This window comes from Rosa chinensis, chromosome 5 (genome assembly GCF_002994745.2).
Source record: "Rosa chinensis cultivar Old Blush chromosome 5, RchiOBHm-V2, whole genome shotgun sequence".
NCBI classification, from domain to species: domain Eukaryota; kingdom Viridiplantae; phylum Streptophyta; class Magnoliopsida; order Rosales; family Rosaceae; genus Rosa; species Rosa chinensis.
Genome location: NC_037092.1, coordinates 36625343 through 36648093, shown reverse-complemented (window position 1 = coordinate 36648093; position 22751 = coordinate 36625343). Strand labels below are relative to the sequence as shown.

The following is a 22751-nucleotide window of genomic DNA, read 5'->3' as shown; positions in this document are numbered from 1 at the left end:
TAGAAGATCGGAGTCTGCTTGACTGTTATCATTTCATGAATTTGAGAATCTGAGATTTTTGGTTGGATTGGTAGAAGGTTGGAATTGTTTGATCAATTATTGCTATTGATTCTCAGGAATTAGTGAATTTGGTGTTGGCAATACTGTCGTATATTAATTTATGTTAGTGGCTGGGATTGTGGATGATCAATTCATTTTATATTTTAGGTATTACCGTATTAGGAGCTCAATGGAAGTATGAATTTGAGTTTAAGAAATCAGAGCATATTGGACAAACGGTATGATTTAACGATAATATAGTTAAAGTTCGAGTTTATAACTTTATATTAGTTTAATAGTTTCTTTAATCAAAACACATGTGTCAAGATTTAATTGGTTTGTTGAGAAAGGGTCTCCGAGTGAACCTAAGAGCAAGTTCGCCCGTTAAATTTAACCGGTCAAGACTATTCACTGTTTTTTTTGCCTTGTATTATAACTATTGAGATTAGCAGGTCAGACACTATTCACAAAATGTCTTCCTGTCAACATCGAGGTTGCTAACAATTGTTCATTTTAAACCTTATCAACCCAAAACTCACGCCTATTCCCTAACGTACCAGTATCAGAAAGTCAAACCCCAATTATTCTGATCGATTGAATTAGAACTAAGAGGATCGAAGTTTGATCTGAAATTCCTTGTTTCTTCTTGTTCACCACCATGAGCCACAAGAGAGAGTTTGATCCTGATGATCCATATACCCAAATTGCTTCTACATCATCAGCAATGGATTACAGCAACACCGAAATAGGATCTTCATCATCATCCGACTCTTCAGCCTCAGACTTGAAATTATACGATGTCTTCCTCAGTTTCAGGGGCGAGGACACCCGCCACAGTTTTACTGATCATTTGTACTATGCTTTGAATAAGATGGGAATTCATACCTTTCGGGATGCTGAGAAACTTAGAAAAGGAGAAGCCATCGGACCAGCACTTTTGGAATCTATTGAAGAATCAAGGTTTGCAGTGGTCATTCTTTCACCAGAATATGCTTCCTCAGCGTGGTGTTTGGATGAACTCGCCCACATTATTAAATGCAAGAAAGAGAGTGGACTGGAAGTTTATCCCGTCTTTTATCATGTCCAACCATCAGAGGTACGATGGCAGAAAACAGGAAAGTTTCGTGAGGCCTTCGATAAACATGAGGAACGATACAGAGGCACTACGGACAGAGTGACAAACTGGAGAATAGCTTTGAGTGAAGTAGCCAATCTCTCCGGATGGGATTTGCAAAACAGGTAATTAACTTTTTTTTTTTTTTTTAATTTATCAATCTTATGCCTACCAGATATATATATATATATATATATATATATATATATCTTATCCAGAGCGAGGCATCGCTTTGAAATTTCAGAGCGAGGTTAGGGTTTAGGGTCACTTTTCGGTCGCATATCCACATCTCAACTGTTTAGTTTTTAGGTACTAATGTATAGATCATCTCTGCAAAATTTCAATGAAATTGATGGTCTTTAAGGTATCTAACTCGCTTAAACCAATGGACGAACTGAATCTGTCCAACCTGAACCGTACTAGCTTTAAGGTAGTTATCAATGCCTTAACGACCATCAATTTGGCTGAAATTTTGCAGAGATGATCTATACATTAGTACCTAGAAACTGAACGGTTGAGATGTGGATATGCGACCGAAAAGTAACCCAAAACCCTAACCTCGCTCTGAAATTTCAAAGCGATGCCTCGCTCTGGATATATATATATATATATATATATATATTTACAGGTGGAAAGTTGTTTACCAAAATGGAATTTAGCTTCCATTTCAAAAGTTGTTAAAAAATAAAATTCATTTTTTGAATCTTGAATCATGGGATCGTTATAAGAGGCTCGCAGGTTAGATCTATGCTAAGGTTAGGTCTGTTAACTGTATTTTGTAAATTGTTTTTTTTTTTTTTTTACTTTGTCAAGGGGAACTCAAAGGCTTCCTAGACCCAAGATAAGCCCCTTCGGCGCATGTGAAATGCTCTAACTGTGCATTGCAGCACAGTGTCTGGCCACTTTAACAGCTTTGGGCTTCGAACCTAGGTCACTTGTAAATTGTTTTAAGTTGCGGCTGTTACCACATTATGAATTGCTCAGTTAACATTATATTTGATTTTCAGCATCAAAATTTCTGTTTTACACATAAATTATAGTTAAATAAAATTAAAGTTATCAATATTGGTTAAGTAAATAGGCTTTATGGTTTAATTTTTTAAAACCCCCATTATGCCTTAACTGATTAAAACTTTGGGGCCGTGACCACTTACTTGATTTTAGGCTAAAAATTGCCCACTTACTCCACTAAGAGTTTTTTAACCTCATTTACCCAATCTAACATTCATTGACAGTTTTGCCCCTATTTTAATTAATAAATTACATCTGTCTCTCTCAGACTCTCTCTCTTCAATCTATTTTCTGTCTCCTCCCCCCTCATCGACCTCTCCCTCCTTCCCTCCCTCCCACCTCCGGCCGGCGATATGTTGACCACAGACCCGATCTCTCTCTCTCTCTCTCTCTCTCTCTCTCTCTCTCTCTCTCTCTCTCTCTCTCTCTCTCTCTCTCTCTCTCTCTCTCTCTCTCTCTCTCTCTCTCTCTCTCTCTCTCTCTCTCTCCATGTTTGCGTCCCATTACCACTGGTACACATCGGAGTTCGCCGACCCACCTCAAATCCTCCACATATACGACACCATTTTCTATGGCTTCTCTGCAACTCTCACCTCCAACCAAGTTGCCTCCCTCAGCCAACACCCTGCCATTCTCCACGACTTCGAAGACCGCCGCCGCCAGCTCCACACCAACCTCTCGCCGCAGTTCCTGGGCCTGAGAAACCAGAAGGGGCTGTGGTCGAAATCGGACTACAGCTCTGACGTCATCGTCGGGGTTTTCGATACTAGAGTTTGGTCGGAGCGTCGAAGCTTTTCCGTTAGGAATCTTGGTCCGGTTCCGAAGAGGTGGAGAACAATTGGGCCTCGACGAAGAAGCCTATACAGTTAATCGATTCCGGTCGACGAGCTTCCTGGGTGCCCAAATCATTTTTTTTTCATTGTTTGTTTACAATTCAGCTTGTGTTGTATATGTGTTGGCAATAATACGATTATTGGGGGTCAATAATATGATTACTAGGGGCAATAATATGATTACTGGGTATTATTAGGGGCAATAATATGACTATTGGGGGGCAATAATATGTTTATTGGGGGGCAATAATATGATTACTGGGTATTATTAAGGGGCAATAAAATCGGCCGCTGGAATCTGGTCACCGGTCTGGTAGCCGGATTGGAGATTCCGGTCACCGGTCGCCGGATTCCGGTCATCAGTCGCAGGAGTCCGCGGCCTGCCATTGGTCACCGGAGCACAGCAAGGTGGAGGATGACTTTTCTCTCTAAGTGAGAAAGAAGGAGAGGGCAAAAAAGTCCCAAAAATAAATAAAAAGAATAAAAAAAAGAATTAATTGGATATTAGGGAAATAATCTCTTAGAGTGTTTTAGGTAAATGAGATTAAAAAACTGTTAGTGGAGCAAGTGGGCAATGTTTAAGCTGAAATTGGGTAAATGATCATTTCTCCTAAAACTTTAACTAGCTTACAACCACATACTCTACATGTAATGAGTAGTAATTTAGAGAGAGTGGATTATGTTCTTATCATCTTTTTTTATTATTATTGTATTTTCAGTATTTTATTTTGTGTTGCTTTTCTGTTATCATGTTGATGAAGTTTTAACTACACATTCCTAATTACTTAATACACACTCCATACTTAATACACCACCCATTTAATTTTTCATTCTAATATTTTACTAAATACACAACCCAAAGTACCTAAAATATCCTTAATCTCAAAAATCATGAAAAATCCTACTTTTTTACTATATTAAGGTTACTATTTAATATGATTAGTATATTCTAGTATATTGACATTTTGTAAATGACCATATTGATTGTTTGTATTAGTAATTGAGAAATCCATAAAGATTTATATTGTTCCCTCCTTTAAATAGATGCATATAAATAGGTTTTGTCACTTTGTGTTATTTGAGCTCTCATCCACCAAACACTATGTTAATCAAGTATAAAATTATGAGTTGAACATTCAATCAAAACTATATCAGTAGTTTCTCCACAGTGGCGGAACTAAAAAGTTGTCATTAGAGGAGCCAAACAAATTAATAATTACAAAGTTTTTTCACCTGTGATGTTTTATATTAGAAAATAAATTGATTAATCATAACTCTTAGAACAAAAAAGAAAATTAACTAAAAAATGGGAGTAAAGCGATATGTTTTAAAAACATTTAATGCCATTGATTTTGAAATTCTAAATATAATGATTTCTAACCTCATTTAATTATAATTTATTTTAAAAAAAATTAAATTAGATAATTTCTAACTTTATTCTTGTATTAAATTGGGAGGCCACGTATAGAAATTTGTTGTGTTTATCTAACTATTTATATATAAATAGAAAAATATAAGGAGAATATGGCTATTTTTTTCTTATTCTAATGCATAGATGTCTGTTTTGGTCATTTATCTAACCTACAAAATCTAATTTGAAATATAAAATAATAGGGATGTGTATCAAGTGATTAGGGGTATGTATTTAAAATTTCTCTTATATTTATATTCATCATTTATTAAATGCTAATTTAATATAATCCATGAACATTCAACCTACAGGCTTCTTAGTCAAAATAAAAATGACACAAAAAGATGTCCGGTTTGGTATCTTTAGGATAAGTGGGGGAAAATGTCATGCCCCGTTCCGACAAAAAGAATTTTTCCGAGTTAGGGTGTGAATTAAAATAAAAAAAGAACTCTGCTAGGGAGGAACCACCTCTTGCAGCGGCTTCTAGTATCTCCCTATTGCTTGTCAATGGTGGCCATGGCGGCCTCTAGGCTGCTTATTCTTTTTCTTCTTGCTTTGGGTAGCGATGGTTTTGTGATGGTGTCGGGTTTTGGTGATACTTCTGCGGATGCGGGCAGTGCAACCAGGGTCGACGGCGCTAATCGTGTGGTGTGCTTGGTGATAAACTGAGTTGTCTTTGGCCGTGATGGGGTCTCAATTGCTCGGATTGCAGTGTGGATGAAGGAGCCTGGAGATCTGTGTACTCCGTGTGCTTGGTTCTGGATCGTGGTCGTGGGCGATGGGACCAGATTGGGTGTGCCTGACTCTTAGGCTGATTTGATGGTAGTGGGCATTGCGGTGGGGGAGTTATCGAACTTGTACTCCCTCGATGTGGATGGTGCTGGTGGCTTGAATGCTGGTAGCAGTATGTGCTGGAGCCGCAGGGGTAGGTACAACGACGGGGATGGCTATTCTAGTGCTGCAAGTGCCATTTGTGGTTGTGCTGATCCGGAGGCTCAGGTGTGCCGCAGCTCAAAGGTTAGGGTTTCAGATGGGCTGAGTGTTTGGGCTCCAAACAAGTTGTTGGGCCTTTGGATCGTGGGCTGGACTCTCTTGTCTAGGGCCTGGGCTGGTCTAGAATTGGAGGTGCAAGATGGGGGCTCACCTTTTACTCCTATTGTTGCTTAAATTTTGTTAGGTCGCGAAGATCATATTCTCTGAAGGTTCATTTTACTATTTGCTTCGGAGGATGTTTGATCTTTGTTTGAAAGAAAGGTGCATTATTTTCCTTAAAAGGTGGGTGTACTCGGGGTGGCATGGGGCTTGTTCTTGTTATAGAATAGGTGTTTAGGGTTCCCTAAGGAACGATTCTTTCTGCCGACCTCATAGGGGTGTTTCATTTTTGTACTGCTTGCTGAATATATTTTCATAAAAAAAAAAATAATAATAAAGAAAAGAAAATAAATTGTAAAACAATTAAGAAGACTTCTAACTTTCATAAATTCAGTATTTAATAACGGTTGAAACGACATTCTAGTATCTTTCTAGAAAGTAAATAAAACATTTCATAAAAATTAAGAAAAAGAAAGGTTACAAGCATTCATAAGCAACTCTTGAGTTCAACAAAATAATAATTGCATGGCTCCTTACAAAGAAAATTGCAAAAAGAGAAAAGTCTAGCACGTCCCGAAAATTACAAATATAAAAGAAAAATCACAAATTTCTTTAGCACAAACCCATCACACCCAGAAAAGTCAACGAGGGGTAAATTTACATGCAAAAATAATAGTAACATAAGGGTGAGCTACCACCGCTCAGTAGGAGAAAATCATCCTCACATACTCATGTCTCAATAACTTCTCAAGTGAAGCAAGAAACGCACACAAGCACCAAGCGACACTCGCGACTCAAACTCTAATCCTTCATAACGAACCTTTACCCATTAACCCTTGTTCATTCCAACCGAAACCCATTTTACTAGTCATCTTGTTCTCCTCTCGATCTCCAGGTCCAAATCATCCAATCCAGAATCGCCGACTAATGCCCCATCGATATCTCATCCCGGAATCACCGACTGACAACATCCCATCTCGGAATCACCAGTAGAGGTATAATCGATATTCCACTCTTTGTGCACACGGACTTGCCTGAATCCTGGCCCTACGAGGCTTGGACTAAACTACGCAAAACATTTTCCCAAAACTCATCCCCCACCTCTTGTACAAAATATTAAGCATCGTCAGTAATACTTACAACTGTAGTAGTACAGATATACAAACATTTTACGCCCACGACAGAGACAATTCCATAATTCCCATTACTATCAACAAAGTCAAGCTCAGATAACGACACGTAGGTGATAAATCATGCATTACACCTCCATTCACACAATAATAAACGCAGAAAGATTCACGCAAGAATTTAGAAAGATATGAAATATATATATATATATATATATATATATATATATCTATCATTGGAATCAAAACCCCTACCTCAGAAAATAAAAAAGATGAGCCTAGCCTTATTGCTCCTCTATTCCAGTAGTCCCTCTTTTATAGCTCGCGCCATCCACCAAGGTGCCCAAAACAAACTCCCTTCTTTGTCTCGTTGAACAAAAGAAGAAAAGAAATAAAACTCTCTTACTCTCATTGAACAAAAGAACAAAAAGAAGAGATAAAACTCTCTTTGCAATCTGTTTTTTTTTTTTAAACCACTCCTAATGGAATTAAATTAAATTTCATAATTCCCTTCTCTAATTTTCCTCATCAACATTAATTCTAATTCCCCAAATTCCCTTCCTTAACTTTCCTAATCAACATAAATTCTAAATTTAACTCCAACTTTTCCTACCTTAACAGTCTGTAACAACATAAATTCTAGATTGAAAATTCAGCTTTTCCTTTCTTAACCTTCTATAACAACATAAATTCTAAAATTCCTAATAAATTCTAAATTCCTAATAAATTCTAAACTCACTAGAAAATTCTATGCATTAACTCTTAATTAAACACCCACTAAGTCATAATAAATTTCAATCCAGAAAATTCTCTTTCCAACATAATACTACTCGCAACAGAAAAAAAAATTAAAAAAATAAAAATCTAAACTTGAAGGACGGGTTATTACAGAAAAGTATAATTTGAATCTCTTCAAAGCAGAGCTTTTCATTTGGTACATTTAGACCTAGAAGATAATACCCAAGTGGGGCTTTAGCAGAATTCTTCTGGTTCAAAATTTGAACTTGTATCCCCATAAGATCCAACGTAGTGAACTACCATTGTTCGATCGTGACTTTGTTATCTTAGAGTTGATGCTGTCATAGTGTTTGGAATTAAAGATCTTCAATTCAGGCTTGAGACCTTTCAGCTTGGTGCACAGCCTGAACATAGGAATACCCTCCACTAAAGTACTCAAAAGTTGCTTAACCAAAATGGCAAACTCTTCATGAGAGGTCCATAAATGAAACCATAGGACGAAGCAAACTTATATCCGACGAAGAAGACAGGGTGACACACGAAACATGTTCAATCAAGTTCGGTGTCTCTATCTATCATTAGTAATCTAAAACTTATTGGTCGCTTGTTATTGCTATAAGGGTTGCTCACCTTTTTTTTTACTTTTTTTTGTGGTGTGTGGCCAACTGTCAGCTGCCTTTCTAAACCAATTTCTGAACACAAATTCCCAAACTCAGCTGATGTATATTCACATCCTCTATTAGTTCTTAAAACTTTGATCTTGAGGCCAGATTGTCTCTCAACCATTGCTTGAAACTTCTTGAACACAGAGAACACATCTAATTGTTGCCTCAATATAAACGCAAGTCATTCTTGAATAATGATCAATGAACATTAGAAAAAATCTGTTACCAGCTTTTGTTGTGGTTTTCATTGGACCACAAACATCATAATGAACTAATTCAAGTGGAGCTTTAGCTTTCCATGCTTTCCCTTTTGGAAGTGAGATAAGATGCTGCTTTCCAAATGCATAGCCTTTACACACTTCTGAAACATCATTTCTTTTTGGTTTCCACATCAACGCTTCCTTTTTCTTTTGTATCCACTAACATTCTATTTCCCATCTTCACTTTAGTGATACTGTTATCAATGTCATACAAAAGATTGACATTACAGTCATATGATTACAACAAGCACTATCAACAAGCCACACATTCTCATTAACAGGCACAGTATGTAGCTGCGTGGCTAACAAAGAACATGTTAGTATCACATTGTTTTCAATGCAGTTAGCTTGTTGATTTCCCTTATAGTTACAATCCTTCTTGACATGACCAAACCTATTACAGTTATTGTGTAAGCCCCTCTTTGGATCTTTGTATTTTACTACTTAAGAAAAATTAAAAAATAGATGAACTTGAAAACAAAAACAACACACAATAGTTTTAGAGTGGTTCAGCCAAAACTTTAGCCTACGTCCATTTCGTGATCTCTCTATGAAGAATTTAGGTGTTTACAAGTACTTATTGCAGATCCCTTAAACCCCTCAAACTAGTTCTTATCTCTCTATCACCCTGACTCTAAGTCTTATGCACTCTCTGTCTTGATTTTTCCATCTCCTTTTTGTAGCACATAGAAGTTGCTAATACAACATGGAATTAGGATTCCTATTCCTAATAAACTAAGGCGTAATTAGCTTGTCTAAGCCTATATTACAAATCCTAACATAACTTGTAAGACTAACTTTCCTAGAACTTATAGAAAAGTTGCGCACAAACATCTTTCCTTTCTAGATTTGGATTTGTCTTCTTAATCATACCTTTTTCAAGTTGTATCAACGAGCCAAAAAACACAACAATCTCCACCTTGGTGAGTTGATTCCAGAAATGATTGTTGCAACCTTCAAGATATCTTGAACCTCTTGATGTAATCTCCAACAAACTTTCAAGAACCTTCACCTTGGCAAGACTCTTGCCTCAATGCACCTCAAGTGAGTAGGTGATGCTCCATCACAACTCAGCATGTTGTGACACTGAGCAAGTTCAAGCAATGCTTGAACTTCTCTACAGCAACAGGCTTGGTACGACAATCACCAGCATTGTCATCTGTGTGAACCTTCTCCATAATGATATTTCCAGATTCTACCCAATCTCTGATTCTATGATGGTGAACATCAATGTGTTTTGTCCTTGCATGAAACATTTGATTTTTTGCCAAGTGAATGGCGCTTTGACTATCACACTTCACTACCAAGCCTTCTTGGTGAATTTCAAATTCACTTGCCAGCCCTTTTAACCAAATAGCTTCCTTTGAAGATTCTATTGATGCCATATATTCTACCTCAATAGTAGATAGAGCTTTAACTGCTTGAAGAGTTACTTTCCGGCTCACAGGCCCTCCTCCACAAGTAAAAACATAACCTGTTGTGGACCTCCTCCTATCCAACTCTCCTGCGTAATTTGAATCAACAAAACCAGCCATGCATACTACTTCTTGTTTTCTTTCAAACATGATTCCAAGCTGCATAGTCCCTTTTGAATACCTCAAAATCCACTTCACTACTTCCCAGTGGGGCTTACCTGGATTTGACATGTACTTAGAGACAACGTTTAATGCTTGAGCTAGATCTGGTCTTGTGCAAATCATCGCATACATGAGACACCCTATTGCACTTGCATATGAAGCATCCTTCATCGCGTCAATCTCCTTTTGATTTGATGGCCTTTGCTTTGCACTTAATTGGTAATGTGCAACTAATGGGATAGAAACAACCTTAGCTCCATTCATGTTGAAGCATTTAAGCACCCTCAGAATGTACTTTTCTTGTGACAGCCAAATTTTACCAGCTTTTCTATCCCGCCTTATTTCAATTCCAAGGATCTTTTGTGTAGTTCCTAGATCCTTCATGTCGAATTCAGCTCCCAATTGCTTCTTTAGCTCTTGAATTTTTGACATATCCTTGCATGCAATTAGCATGTCATCTACATACGAAAGTAGTAGAATAATCTCTCCATTGTTGAATACATGGTAGTAAATGCAACAGTCATATAGACACCTTCTGCAGCCTATTTTCAGCATATATGTGTCGAAATGCTTATACCATTGCCTCGGTGATTGCTTAAGTCCGTATAGGGTCTTCTTTAACCGACAAACCAGATCCTCTTTTCTTGTTTCAGCAAAACCCTCCGGCCGCGACATAATGTCTTCTTTGAGATCCTCATGAAGAAACGCTGTTTTTATATCCATCTACTCAATCTCCATATCATATTGAGTTGTTGAAGACAACAATAACCGAATTGAAGTGTGTTTAATGATCGGAAAGAAAATCTCATCATAATCCACTCCCTCTTTTTGCCAATACCCTTTTGCCACCAAATGTGCTTTGTACTTTATGGAATCAGCATCATGTATTCCTTCTTTCTTCCTAAACACCCACTTGGATCCAACAAGTTTTCTTTCTTTGGGATTAGGAACCAACACCCACACGGAATTCTTATGCAAAGATTCCATCTCTTCTGTCATAACACCAATCCAACTTGCCTGTTCCTCACTTTCTTTGGCATCTTCATAAGTAGTTGGATCTTCTTGACCTATACTCAGAGCATGACTCACATTTTCTTCCGCTTCGAACCCAAATCTTTGTATCTTTCTTGGATTCCTCTTAGGTTCGTCAAGTGCTATGCATCTTTGAAATGACTCAGGTGCTTGTGGGATAGAGTAATTTCGACCTCTCTGTGGGGATTGCTCCACTTAAGCCCTAACTGGTGACTGGTGTTGATGCGGTGGTTCGTCAATGATTACTTGGTCATTTCCAGCTTGCTCAATTTGCTCTACCTGAGCTTGGGAATCTTCATCTGATGGTTTAGCTAATGAAATCCCGATTGCTTCTTCTTCACCAACAGTCATCTTCCCCTGCTTGCTATTAACTTCCTCATTTAACGGCATAGTCTTCTCATCAAAGATTACATCCCTGTTGATCTCCCTTTTATTGTTGACTATATCCCATAACTTATAACCTTTTACTCATTCCTCAAAGCCGATAAACAAGCATCCAAGTGACTTAGGTTTTAGTTTGGTTCTTCATTACTGGGAATATGTGCATAAGCACTGCAACTAAACACTCTCAAGTTGGAACAATCAACAGGCTTTCCTGATCATACCTCCTCTGCACGCTACAAGGTGATTGATTAATCAAATAACACGCATGATTAAACGCTTCTGCTCAAAAATCTTCAAGAAACCTAGCCTGAAGTCTCATCCTTCTCTCTCTTTATGGGAGTTCTGTTCATCCTTTTTGCAACACCGTTTTTTTTAGTCTTCTTAACAGTAAAATGTCTTGTGATGCTTGCATCCTTGCACAACTATAAGAACTAATTATCTCTATATTCATCTCCATTGTCGCTTCTCAAACACTTGATTTTTTTTGCCTGTTTGGTTTTCAACTTTTAGTTTTTCAGTCCTTGAACTTAGTGAAAACCTCGTCTTCAGTTTTCATAAAGTATACCCAAACCTTCCTTGAAAAATCAGCTATGAAAGAGATAAAATATCTGGCTCCACCCGTTGATTTTGTTGGTGTAGGCTCCCAAACATCTATGTGAACATAGTCTAATACTCCTTTGGATTTGTTCTCATTGCTACCCACATTGAATGTCACCTTGGTCTGCTTTCCGAGTGTGCAATACCTGTAAAATTCAAGTTTGCAGCTCCTTACACCTTCCTGTTGATCCCTTTTGTGTAATTCTTGCAACCATCTCTGACTCATGTACCCTAGCCGTCTATGCCAAAACTCAGTCTTGTCTTCTGTACAAACAGTAGCCCCGCCTACCGCGGTAGAACCCATATGTTTATACATGTTATCTGGTTTCGTCACACTCCTCATGTAGTCCATTTGTCACTTCCCTATCTTGAGCTTTCCGTTCTTAGATTTATACCAAAATACAGCCCTATCCAAAGTGCTTAATGAAATCAGATTTTTGCTCAATTTTGGGCCATGCCTGAAGTTTCCCAGCATTCTAACAATTCCATCATGCATTCTGATCTTTACTGTTCCGATTCCCATAATTCTACAAGGTGAATCATCTCCCATCAACACTTCCCCAGTGTTCCTCTCTTCATATGTGTCGTACCAATCTCTGTGTGCACACATATGAAATGTGCAAGTTGTATCCAAGCTCCAATATTTAAGCACGCCAAAGCTGGTTGTTACTGTGAGAAGTTCTCCATCATCACTATTATTTCCAGTAATGACAGTGGCTGACTTAGAGTTTTCTCCTTCCATTGTTTGCAATTCCTTTCTAGTGGTCGAGTGAACCACATTCGAAGTAACTATTTTTCTTTTGTTTACCCTTTCCCTTGGATTTAGACCTGCCTCTTTCTTCAAATCCACCACCTCTATTCCTGGACCTTCCTCTCTCCTTGCCTTTAACCTGATGTCCCTGTGCTTGAGAACTATCTTCTTTGTCCATTTTGTAGACACTTTCAAGCTTCTCCCATGCTTTCTTTGTAGTCATATTCTCACCAATATGAGACATGACATTATCAGCAAGATGCTGCTCAGTAGAGCACTTTGCTTTCTTATTCTTCTTCGTCCAATATGCTTCAGACATCGTTGAAGGCTTCTCCCCCAATTGCCTTGTCAACTTCTTGCTGAATCATGACGTTCTTTATCTTCCCCTGCCAAAGCGTGATGTTGTCCTTGCCATTGAAGGGATTAATGGACGGTTTCACATCTCCTATTTCGACAATGAATTTGCTGTTCACCATCGCAAAACACCTTGAGCTGAAGCTCTGATACCACTTATTATGTAAGCCCCCCATTTGGATCTTTGTGTTTTACTACTTAAACAAAATTAGAAAATAGATGAACTTGAAAACAGAAACAACACAGCAGTTTAGAGTGGTTTAGCCAGAACTTTAGCCTACGTCCACTTCGTGACCTCTCTTGAGAGATTCACTAACACTATGAAGAATTTAGGTGTTTACCTTGAGAGATTCACTAACACTATGAAGAATTTAGGTGTGTTAATGTCTAAGATTGGGCAGTAGCCAAATCTTAGTTAACCCTGGTTCGAGGGGCGAACCATTACTTATGATATTCTCATTGCTTCCGCTACCTGTCAAATGAAATACAAAGAGAGTCAGAGGGAGACCGCGGTTGGCGGTCTTCTCTTCTCCGATGCCAAAGTTAGTCACTGTATTTGTGTTGACAGAATAATGTTAGGCAAGTAATAAATGCGTAATTAATGAAGAGAGAGAAGTGAACCTTTTATAGGTGGGGAAGAGGCTGACCTCTTCCTTGTTTTTGATGTGGGACTGATATGCTTTAGTTCCCAGCTTCTGATGCTTCAGCGAGGCGATCTTGGAGCCTCGCGTGGCGGTGATCTGGGGGTGAGCCGGGGCTCTGGTGATAGCATGTTTGACTGTGTTTCCGTAGGTCACACCATTGTTGGTTGTTGGTACCGCTGGCGGTAGTATGAGCGTGGCTCATTATAGCTAATTATGTTTGGCAAATGCTCATGTAAGTACAAGGTATTTACAAGTAATTATTGCAGATCCCTCAAACCCCTCAAACTAGTTCTTACCTCTCTATCACCCTGACTCTTAAGTTTTCTGCACTCTCTGTCTTGATTTTAGAAAACCTCATGCAGCTCCTATTTATAGCACATAGAAGTTTCTAATACAACATGGAAATAGGATTTCTATTCCTAACAGACTAAGGCATAATTAACCTTTCTAAGCCTATATTACAAATCCTAACAGAACTTGAAAGACTAACTTTCCTAGAACTTGTAGAAAAGGTGTGCGCAAACCTCTTCCCTTTCTAGACTTGAATTTGACTTTTGAATCCTATTGTATCAACAAGCCAAAAAAAAACACAATAACAGTTGACACATTTTGGCTTTCATTTGAATCAACATTCACCTGAATGTATTTTTTAACAAATTGTACACTTTGAAAAGTTGAACTATTGTTGCCATCATTGTTTCTTTTTAACTAACTGATTTGATTTACCTTCCCACTTCTTATCTTTATTTTTCCGGTTCTTTTTCTGTTTTTGGTTTCCTTATTAGAATTAGAACTAGATAGCTCACTGTGTTTGAAAAGGTTTTTCAGTTGGATCCTAATCATGATTCCTCAACCTTTGCTCAAAAGCCTTAAGTGTCCATCAGATCTTGCACACCAAGAGTTTCCATACCCTTGGTCTCTTCTATAATGCAAATTATAGCATCATATTTTCTTTTCCGACTCATTGGGATATTTTGTACTACTCTTTTCTCTGAAATGGTTTCACCATAGGTTTTCATCTGGTTGACTATATCAGTTAGTCTAGTACTATAATCATTGAGTAGCTCAGTTTCATTGATTTTAGTATACTCAAGCAACAGAACATCCCAAGCTGCTTTGGTTGTTTCTTCATTTGAGATTCTTGGAAAGATCTCATCAGAGACTGAGTTTTGTAGTATACCAAGTGCCTTTGTATCTCTCTTGATGTTTGTTTTCAACTCTAATTTTTATGCTTCAGTAAGATCTGCTGCAGTTGGAACTGTGTATCCTTCTTCAACATAGTTCCATAGTTCATGTGAGAATGAGATGAACATGGTTTTCATCTTGATCATCCAAAAGTCAGAGTTCCAATAACTCTCCATTGAAGATTGGAACTCTGATTTCTGGTGTTGCTTGACTGGCCATATTCACAGATCAGTAACTTGAATACTTGTGTTTTTTTTTTTTATCCAACAGTTGGTATGCCCCAGTTGATCGATGTTGATCAATAGTGCTCTGATACCAAGTTAGAATTTGAGCTTCTAATTTGTAATTAACAAACTATAATCAACAACACAACATAATTGGTTTGATTAAATTGCAGTAGCATGCAATTGAAGCAGTAAGAACATATATGAGAAACCAACAGATTTTTGTATTTGATTTCAGATCTAGAATTCTTAGATTACAACAACGAACTTAACCCTTATATAGGGTACAAGATTAACCTAAATAACCAAACTTGTGATTGGAATACAAGAGGTAATTAACTAGATTATAATGCAAATTACACACAAAATATCTAGCTAAACTTAGTGGAGAAAACAGTAATGCAAGTGACTATTGCAAAGTCTTCAGCAATTTCCTAGTTGGATCAGAAAAACATTAATTTTAGCACATCCTCCCTTGCATGCAGAAATGCAGTATTATGCAATAATTCCAACAATAAATTTAGGTTAAAGGCATTTCCTATATGTTTTCCGTTCATAGACCTGACAAGCTAGTTTCAGACTTTAATATTTCTTTTCCCTAGCCTTATGCATGAGATGGGTAGGACTTGAGAAGTTGTTGTATTCCTTTGCAGGCCAGAGACAGAAGTTATTCAAGAAATAGCTGGAAAGATTTCATACATCTTGCATTTTATGGTCCCTAGTGCTAGCAACAATAGAGTTGGAATTGATGTTCGTATAGAGACATTGAAGAATTACTTGGCTTTGTGGTCCACACATGATATTCGCTCCATAGGGATCTGGGGAATGGGGGGCATAGGTAAAACAACTCTTGCAGAAGAAGTTTTCCAAAGATTTCGTAACCGATTTGATGCTAGCGCGTTTGTTGCCAATGTTAGACTGGAAGCGCGGAATGGTCTTGTTCACTTGCAAAAAATTCTTTCTGCATCCTTATTGGAGAGTGATAATAATATACCGTGCGTTAAGATAGGGAGTGGCTTATTAAGGAAAAGGCTAAAGCAAAAGGTGCTTATCATTTTGGACGATGTTGATGAAGCAAAACAAATAGAAGCTTTAACAGTCCGTGGACTTCATCGGTTCGGTCAAGGAAGTCGGTTGATTATAACAACTAGGGATAAGCAACCATTGTTGGCATGGGGAGTACAAAAAGACAACATATACGAGGTTGAGAAACTGACTGATGATGAAGCTCTTCAGCTTTTATGTCAAAAAGCGTTCCACAGTAAACATGCTCCAGATGATTATAAAGAGCTGTCCAACAAGTTGTTAAATTATGTTAGTGGCCTTCCTTTAGCTCTTGAAGTTCTTGGTTCATACTTGTTTGGGAGACAAGTAAGTGAATGGTTGGAGGCATTGGCTAGACTTGATGAAGATCCAGAAAAAGACATTTTCAATAAACTTAAAATAAGTTATGATGGATTAAGTACAACTCAGAAGAAAATCTTTTTGGATATTGCATGTTTCTTCAGAGGTCAGGATGAAGCACCTGTAAGGAAGATATTAAAAAGCTGTCGCTTTTTTCCTGACATCGGTATAAACGACCTTGTTTATAAATCTCTGCTTAAAATTGAAAAAAATAAACTGTGGATGCATGATTTATTGCAACAAATGGGTTGGCATATTGTTCGTCAAGAATCTCTTCAAGATCCAGGCAAACGTAGTAGGTTGTGGCTTAATGATAATACCTACTTGTACGAACGCAATGAATCATGGCTTGACAAGGATGCCTGTGATGTACTCAAAGAAAATACGGTATGACAAGACACACACACACACACACACAGAGGCCAGCTCTAGAGAAGTGTGATTTCCGCAATCGTATTTATAAGAAAAATTTGATAATAACTCTCGAATAGGATATACAGTTGAACCTCGTGGTACATTTTTGTTACAGGGAACGGAAGTTGTTGAAGGCATGTTTCTGCGCTCCCCTGAAAAATTGGAAATCTACTTAAATGCTGACCCGTTCTCTAATATGCGCTACCTCAGATTGTTGAAGATTTGTAATGTCAAATTTTTCGGTGCGCCTTTTATACATCTCTCTAAACACTTACGAGTTTTGGAGTGGCATGAATGTCCTTTAGAAGCTCTGCCATCAAGTTGTCAACCGGATCGGCTTGTTGAACTTAAGATGCCTAATAGCCGCATTGAACAACTATGGGATGAAAGGGTAAAATTATTCTAAATTACTTAGATATAGGCTTTTCTTATGAATATTAATTAATTTGTCTAATTTCTTCATGTATTTTTCGTCATTTCTTAACAGCTTGCATTAAAAATGCTAGTGCTAATTGATCTTTCCTACTGCCAATACTTAAGGAGGACTCTCGACTTCAGTACGGTCCCAAATCTTGAGCGGCTAAACTTTGAAGGTTGTAAAAGATTATCAGAAGTTCACCCAACAATTGGGGATCTAAAACATCTAGTCTTATTGAATATGAAAAACTGTGAAAGTCTAGAAAGCCTTATCAACTCCATCAGCTTGGCATCTCTTGAAACGTTTATTCTTTCCGGATGTTCAAAGCTCAAAGAGTTTCCAGAGATTGTTGGAATGGAATCTTTGGCAGAACTTTACTTAGATGGGACGGCTATAAAGGAGCTGCCGACATCAATCCAACACTTGAGTGGCCTTATTTTGCTGAATTTAAAAGGCTGCAAGTACCTTCTGGGTCTTCCAAGCTTCATTTGTAATCTGGTATCTCTGAAGTATCTATATCTCTCAGGCTGCTCTCGTATTGACCAGCTGCCAGAACATCTAGGGAGTTTGGAACATTTGCAGGTGCTTGATGCCTGTAAAACTGCTATAAGAAAAGTTCCATCGTCCATCTTACTTCTGAAGAACCCCAAACAGTTGTGTTTTCCTGGAAGTAATGATCTGCAGATGGAATTCTCTGAATCCAGTGGTTTGCGCTACTCATCCTCACATTTATGTTCATTGATGGCATTAGATATCCCCGATGATATTTTCTGCTGTGGTTCAGATTTGAATGAAGACAAAATGTTGATCAGCAAACCTGAAATCATCTCCAACGGAAATTTGCAGGAGCTTGATACCTGGAGCACTCTGAATTGGAGTTGCAGTTTCCGTGAAACAGATTTAACAAATAATTTTCATTTGATGCTTTCTGACACTTCTCCTCAGATGTTCTTTGATTCCTGTCAATATTCATCTTTGACATCTTTACTTCTGATTGGATGCAATCTAGGAGAAGGAGCAATCCCTGATGATATTGGCTGCTTATACTCACTCCATTTGTTAGACTTGAGTGAAAACAATTTCGTGAGCATACCTGAAACCATTTTCCAACTTTCCAAGCTCAGAAAGCTTCTGTTGTTTAGGTGCAGCAAACTTCAGTCCCTGCCAAAACAACTTCCACTGAGTTTAAAACGTGTAATTGCACGCTATTGTCCTATGCTGAGAACAACTTATCCAAATACTATCGTAAAATGGAGTTCAGATGAAGGTTTCAGTTTTATAGATTGCAGATATTCAGACGAACATGCTGACGATGATGAAGGACATATGTTTTTGCATAAGATCATTGAGGTTCCTCTCTCTCTCTCTCTCTCTCTCTCTCTCTCTCTCTCTCTCATTTGTCATATAAAGTTTTTTTTTTTTTTTAATTTATACTTCTTTTACAGGATCGAATTCATCATGACAAACCATTTGAAATTCGTTTTCGTCCTAGTCGACTTCGTCATCCTCTTCTGTACGGGAGTCCTTACTTTTTTAATGAAGTTGGTGTTTCTCGTGGTGATCGAATTCCAGACTGGTGCACTCATTGGAACACTGGTTCTTCTGTTACATTGCAACTAACTGGTCCAGAAGACAAGGCTAATAGTACGTGGATGGGATTAGCCTTATTTGTTGCTTTTATAAACAGTCTGAAGTATCAAGTGAAAGCAATTCTCAGCTGTCATCTAAGAATCGACGAAGGTGATCCTCAAATTCCTTTAGTTTTTCAAGACTTGGATGATAATTCAGTTGAACTCTGTTGCTACTTGCCACGATGCTGCGGGCAGTTTGCAGGACAGTTGGATAAAGCCAGTATAATTAATGTTACATTTATACCAACTACTCCAGGGATGCATGTGACATTCTGTGGGATACAGCCAATATCCGAGCATGATGCTCCAATGTTTGCGCAGGATTTAACCTGGACTGCTTTTAGTGATTTCAAGTACACTTCTTGTCCACAGTTTAAGAGAATGTCAGATAAGGCAACGAAATTGGAAAACTCTGGAGACGTGATGGTACCTGCGTACAATCCTTTAAATGTGAATCAACACAAGTGGAAAATTGACCATGATATCCAGCCCAGAGTAGAGGAAGAGCTACAGTTGTTAGAATTGCTTCGAGGGCTCTACAAGGTTATTACTCTCTCTCTCTCTCTCTCTCTCTCTCTCTCTCTCTCTCTCTCCCTCCCTCTGTGCCCATTAATTATTCATTTAATATATATCCACGTACTGAACAGGGAAGCAATGGACGTCAGAAGAAATTTCATTTCTGTTTTCCAGATCCAGTAATTTCGCCTTGGTTCATCAATCACTATGCAGGGAATGTAGCACTTTGTGACCTTCCTCAGAACTTAATCGATGATAAGAGATGGGTCGGATTAGAAGTTTATGTTGTGTTTACTTGGTCACCAACATCTGATTACAGTGACCACAATCTTTCCTTCCTTCATGTTGATTTAAGTGCACATGAAAGTAGTGTAATGCATTCGTCCATCAAAATTGAGAGTTGTTTTGGGTCGTATCAACTTGTTGTACTACATGTACCCCGGATGCATTTTCCAGAACAGTTGACTCATTATCAGGGTATTAGCACGTTGTTTACAACCAGTACCCCAATTGTTGAGATTCAAGTGTGCGGGAGCCGTTTGGTATATGAGCATGATCTGGAAGATTTAATCCTTTCATTAACTGCGTGTACATTGAGGAAGCCACATTCAATTGGCCTAGTTTATTCGCAGGCCCAAATATATGTTGAAACTATAGAAGAGAAAGCGGATAAAAATATCCAGTGCAATGCAGAGGAAGGAGAAATGTCCACTGATGGCCATTCATCGTTTCAAAGGTTTACATGAGTACCGAGCCTTTATTATTTAATTTTTACTATCAAGCACAAATGCATCAATTTTTTTCCGCGATTTAGTGTAGATATGACATTTTTTGTCAACTTTATTGCAGAAGTATCAAACAAATTGAGGTACCAGATAAAGTTCGCAGTTCAATATTGCAGAAATATAGATGCTATATCCAAGGAAAGCAAGGAATACTAGATTCTGACAAAATAATTGTCCACTCTAAATCCCTTCTTCTGGACAATAGCATCAAAAAAAATTTTACAGGAAAAGAATCAATAATGTCGTCGTTGGCATGTCATCATTTGCATATAGTGGCTGAGACTCACTCCTGGGGAAGCGATAGTGCCCTACGGTGGAAGAGATGCCTAGAGTTGTTGCTGCAATATTCTGAGGTGGCAACTCTCAGTCTTAATGGACATGTAATCTCTGTAATGAAGCATTTTAGTCCCTCCTCGCCATTCAATTTTTGTTTCCGTCAAAATGAAGTGCTGCTACACTGGATCACAGATCGTGGTCGAATCCGAAATCGTCCTGGACTCTATGGTAATAAAAGTTTGAGGGGACTTGTTATATGTGCAACTTTTTCATTTCACGGTGATTCTGCCATGAACAATCTGGCTTCAGAAATGACTGTTGAACTTGTGTGTCACTTGAGTGACGATGACTCCAGGTTTTGCGTGAACGCTGCCCCCATGCTTACGATCACTAAGGAGAAATTCGAGTGGTTTTATTTCCGTGATTTCATGTGGCTTACGTATATACCCCTTGTTATGCTAGCGGAGGTCAAAGTAATCAGTGATATAAGGGCCGATGTAAGTAGTAATTGCCCAGGCTTGATGGTGCACCGGCATTATACATGTGTGTTGTACCGGCAAGAGGAGGAGGAATTTAAGCAAGCAATAACTCAGTGCTGGACCTCCTTCCTTGATAATATGGATCTCCACCGTCGGTATAAGCAGAGGCTGATAAAGGCACGTAGAGACGAGGCATGAACTTCCAATGCTCGGGGCTGAAGTACTATAAAGGTCTCTCTCTCTCCCTCTCACACACACTGTTGCATTTATATCTTGAGTATAAAGGTCTCTCTCTCTCCCTCTCACACACACTGTTGCATTTATATCTTGAGTAAAACTCACCACTAGGCTCAAAACTTTCCTACACCGGACAAAATGATACACAACTTTCAAAAGTGATCAAAATGATACCTAAATTTTTAAAAACAAATCAACTTGATACCCAACTTTCAAAAGTGATCAAAATGATACCTAAAGTTTTAAAAACAAATCAATTTGATACCTCGGTTTAATTTTTTGTTAAAATTGATCACGTGTGGTGCAGTATTTTGTGGGGTTATAATAATATTTTACACAAAAAAACTATTTTTCAATTATTTTTTATTTTACTTTGTTAATTCTCTTCTTCTTTTTCTATCTCTACCATTCTCTCTCTTCCCATTTTTCTTTGTTTCTTTAGAAGTTGGGAAACATCCGAACTTTATTTGTTTCTACGATCGATAGTAGAATTGAAATTGAATGGAAGATTTTTTTAATTCTATAGAGGAAGAGGATTGGGTTATAGATGATTGATGGCCCTTTGACCACAAATCACTTCAATTTTTGAGTTTGATTTTGCATTTGATTTAACAAAAAAGTTAAAAAAAAATAAACTGAGGTATCAAATTGATTTGTTTTTAAAACTTTATGTATCATTTTGATCACTTTTGAAAGTTGGGTATCAAATTGATTTGTTTTTAAAAATTTAGGTATCATTCTAATCACTTTTGAAAGTTGGGTATCATTTTGACCGGTGCAAGAAAGTTTTGACCCTAGTGGTGGGTTTTTCTCTTATATCTTTATACACTCAAATTAATCTGCAGTACTCATGTATTCATATTCCTATTATGTAGGACCTTGATAGCAACTTGATGTATGACGCAACACACCCATTTACTGAAATTCCGGATTGGTTTGGACATCCAAATGAAAGGTCTGGAGAGATCCAGTTACCACCATCTCTTGGCAGGGACGAATATTGGATAGGAGTGGCTATATGTGCATCATGGTTTCCCTTACAATTGAATCCTCAAGTTTCTCCGTACTTGTTAAAATTTGTTTTGAGAACTAAGATGAGTAACTTGAAATCTGTCACTACAAGAGAAAATAGCAAAAGCAAGGAATTTCATTGTGACAACCTAAAATTCGTCGCAAAAGCTTGGTAAATACGAGGAAATTCAGTTGTCGCACATGATCTCATCGGCAACAACCAATTTGTTGCATAAAGTAGATATTTGCAAGAAATTGACAGTTGTCGCCCATATGACATTATGCGACACCCAATTCCTCGCAAAATGTTAATTAGGCAACAATTTCTACCAATTATCATTTAATGTTTATGTGACAACTAGATTTTTGTCCCTTAAAATTGAATTAGCGACAAATTCTATGAGTTGTCGGTTAATGTTTATGTGACAATCTTAGTTTCCTCGCTGAAAATCAATTAAGCGACAACCTGTTAATGTCCCTAAACCCTAAAGTTGTCGCTTAATGTTTATGTGACAACTTGAAATTCCTCACTGAAAACTAAT

General features: G+C 37.8%; 1 protein-coding gene across 1 annotated transcript; it reads left to right on the top strand.

Moving 5' to 3' along the window:
- Positions 1-608: 608 nt before the first annotated feature.
- On the top strand, positions 609-22534 carry LOC112202050 (disease resistance protein RUN1-like). The gene is made up of 8 exons (XM_024342953.2): positions 609-1278; positions 15692-16829; positions 16972-17247; positions 17344-18624; positions 18720-19448; positions 19553-20157; positions 20271-21192; positions 22074-22534. The coding sequence occupies exons 1-7, from the start codon at positions 698-700 to the stop codon at positions 21157-21159; spliced, it is 5499 nt and encodes a 1832-aa protein (XP_024198721.1). The 5' UTR covers positions 609-697; the 3' UTR covers positions 21160-21192; positions 22074-22534.
- The last annotated feature ends 217 nt before the right edge of the window (positions 22535-22751 follow it).

Bases quoted from the DNA above. Each gene is read 5' to 3' on its own strand.
- LOC112202050 (XM_024342953.2), top strand. From the start codon at position 698: ATGAGCCACAAGAGAGAGTTTGATCCTGATGATCCATATACCCAAATT. The intron at 17,248-17,343 runs GTAAAATTATTC...ATTTCTTAACAG, and splicing joins AACAACTATGGGATGAAAGG to CTTGCATTAAAAATGCTAGT. The intron at 20,158-20,270 runs GTTTACATGAGT...ACTTTATTGCAG, and splicing joins GGCCATTCATCGTTTCAAAG to AAGTATCAAACAAATTGAGG.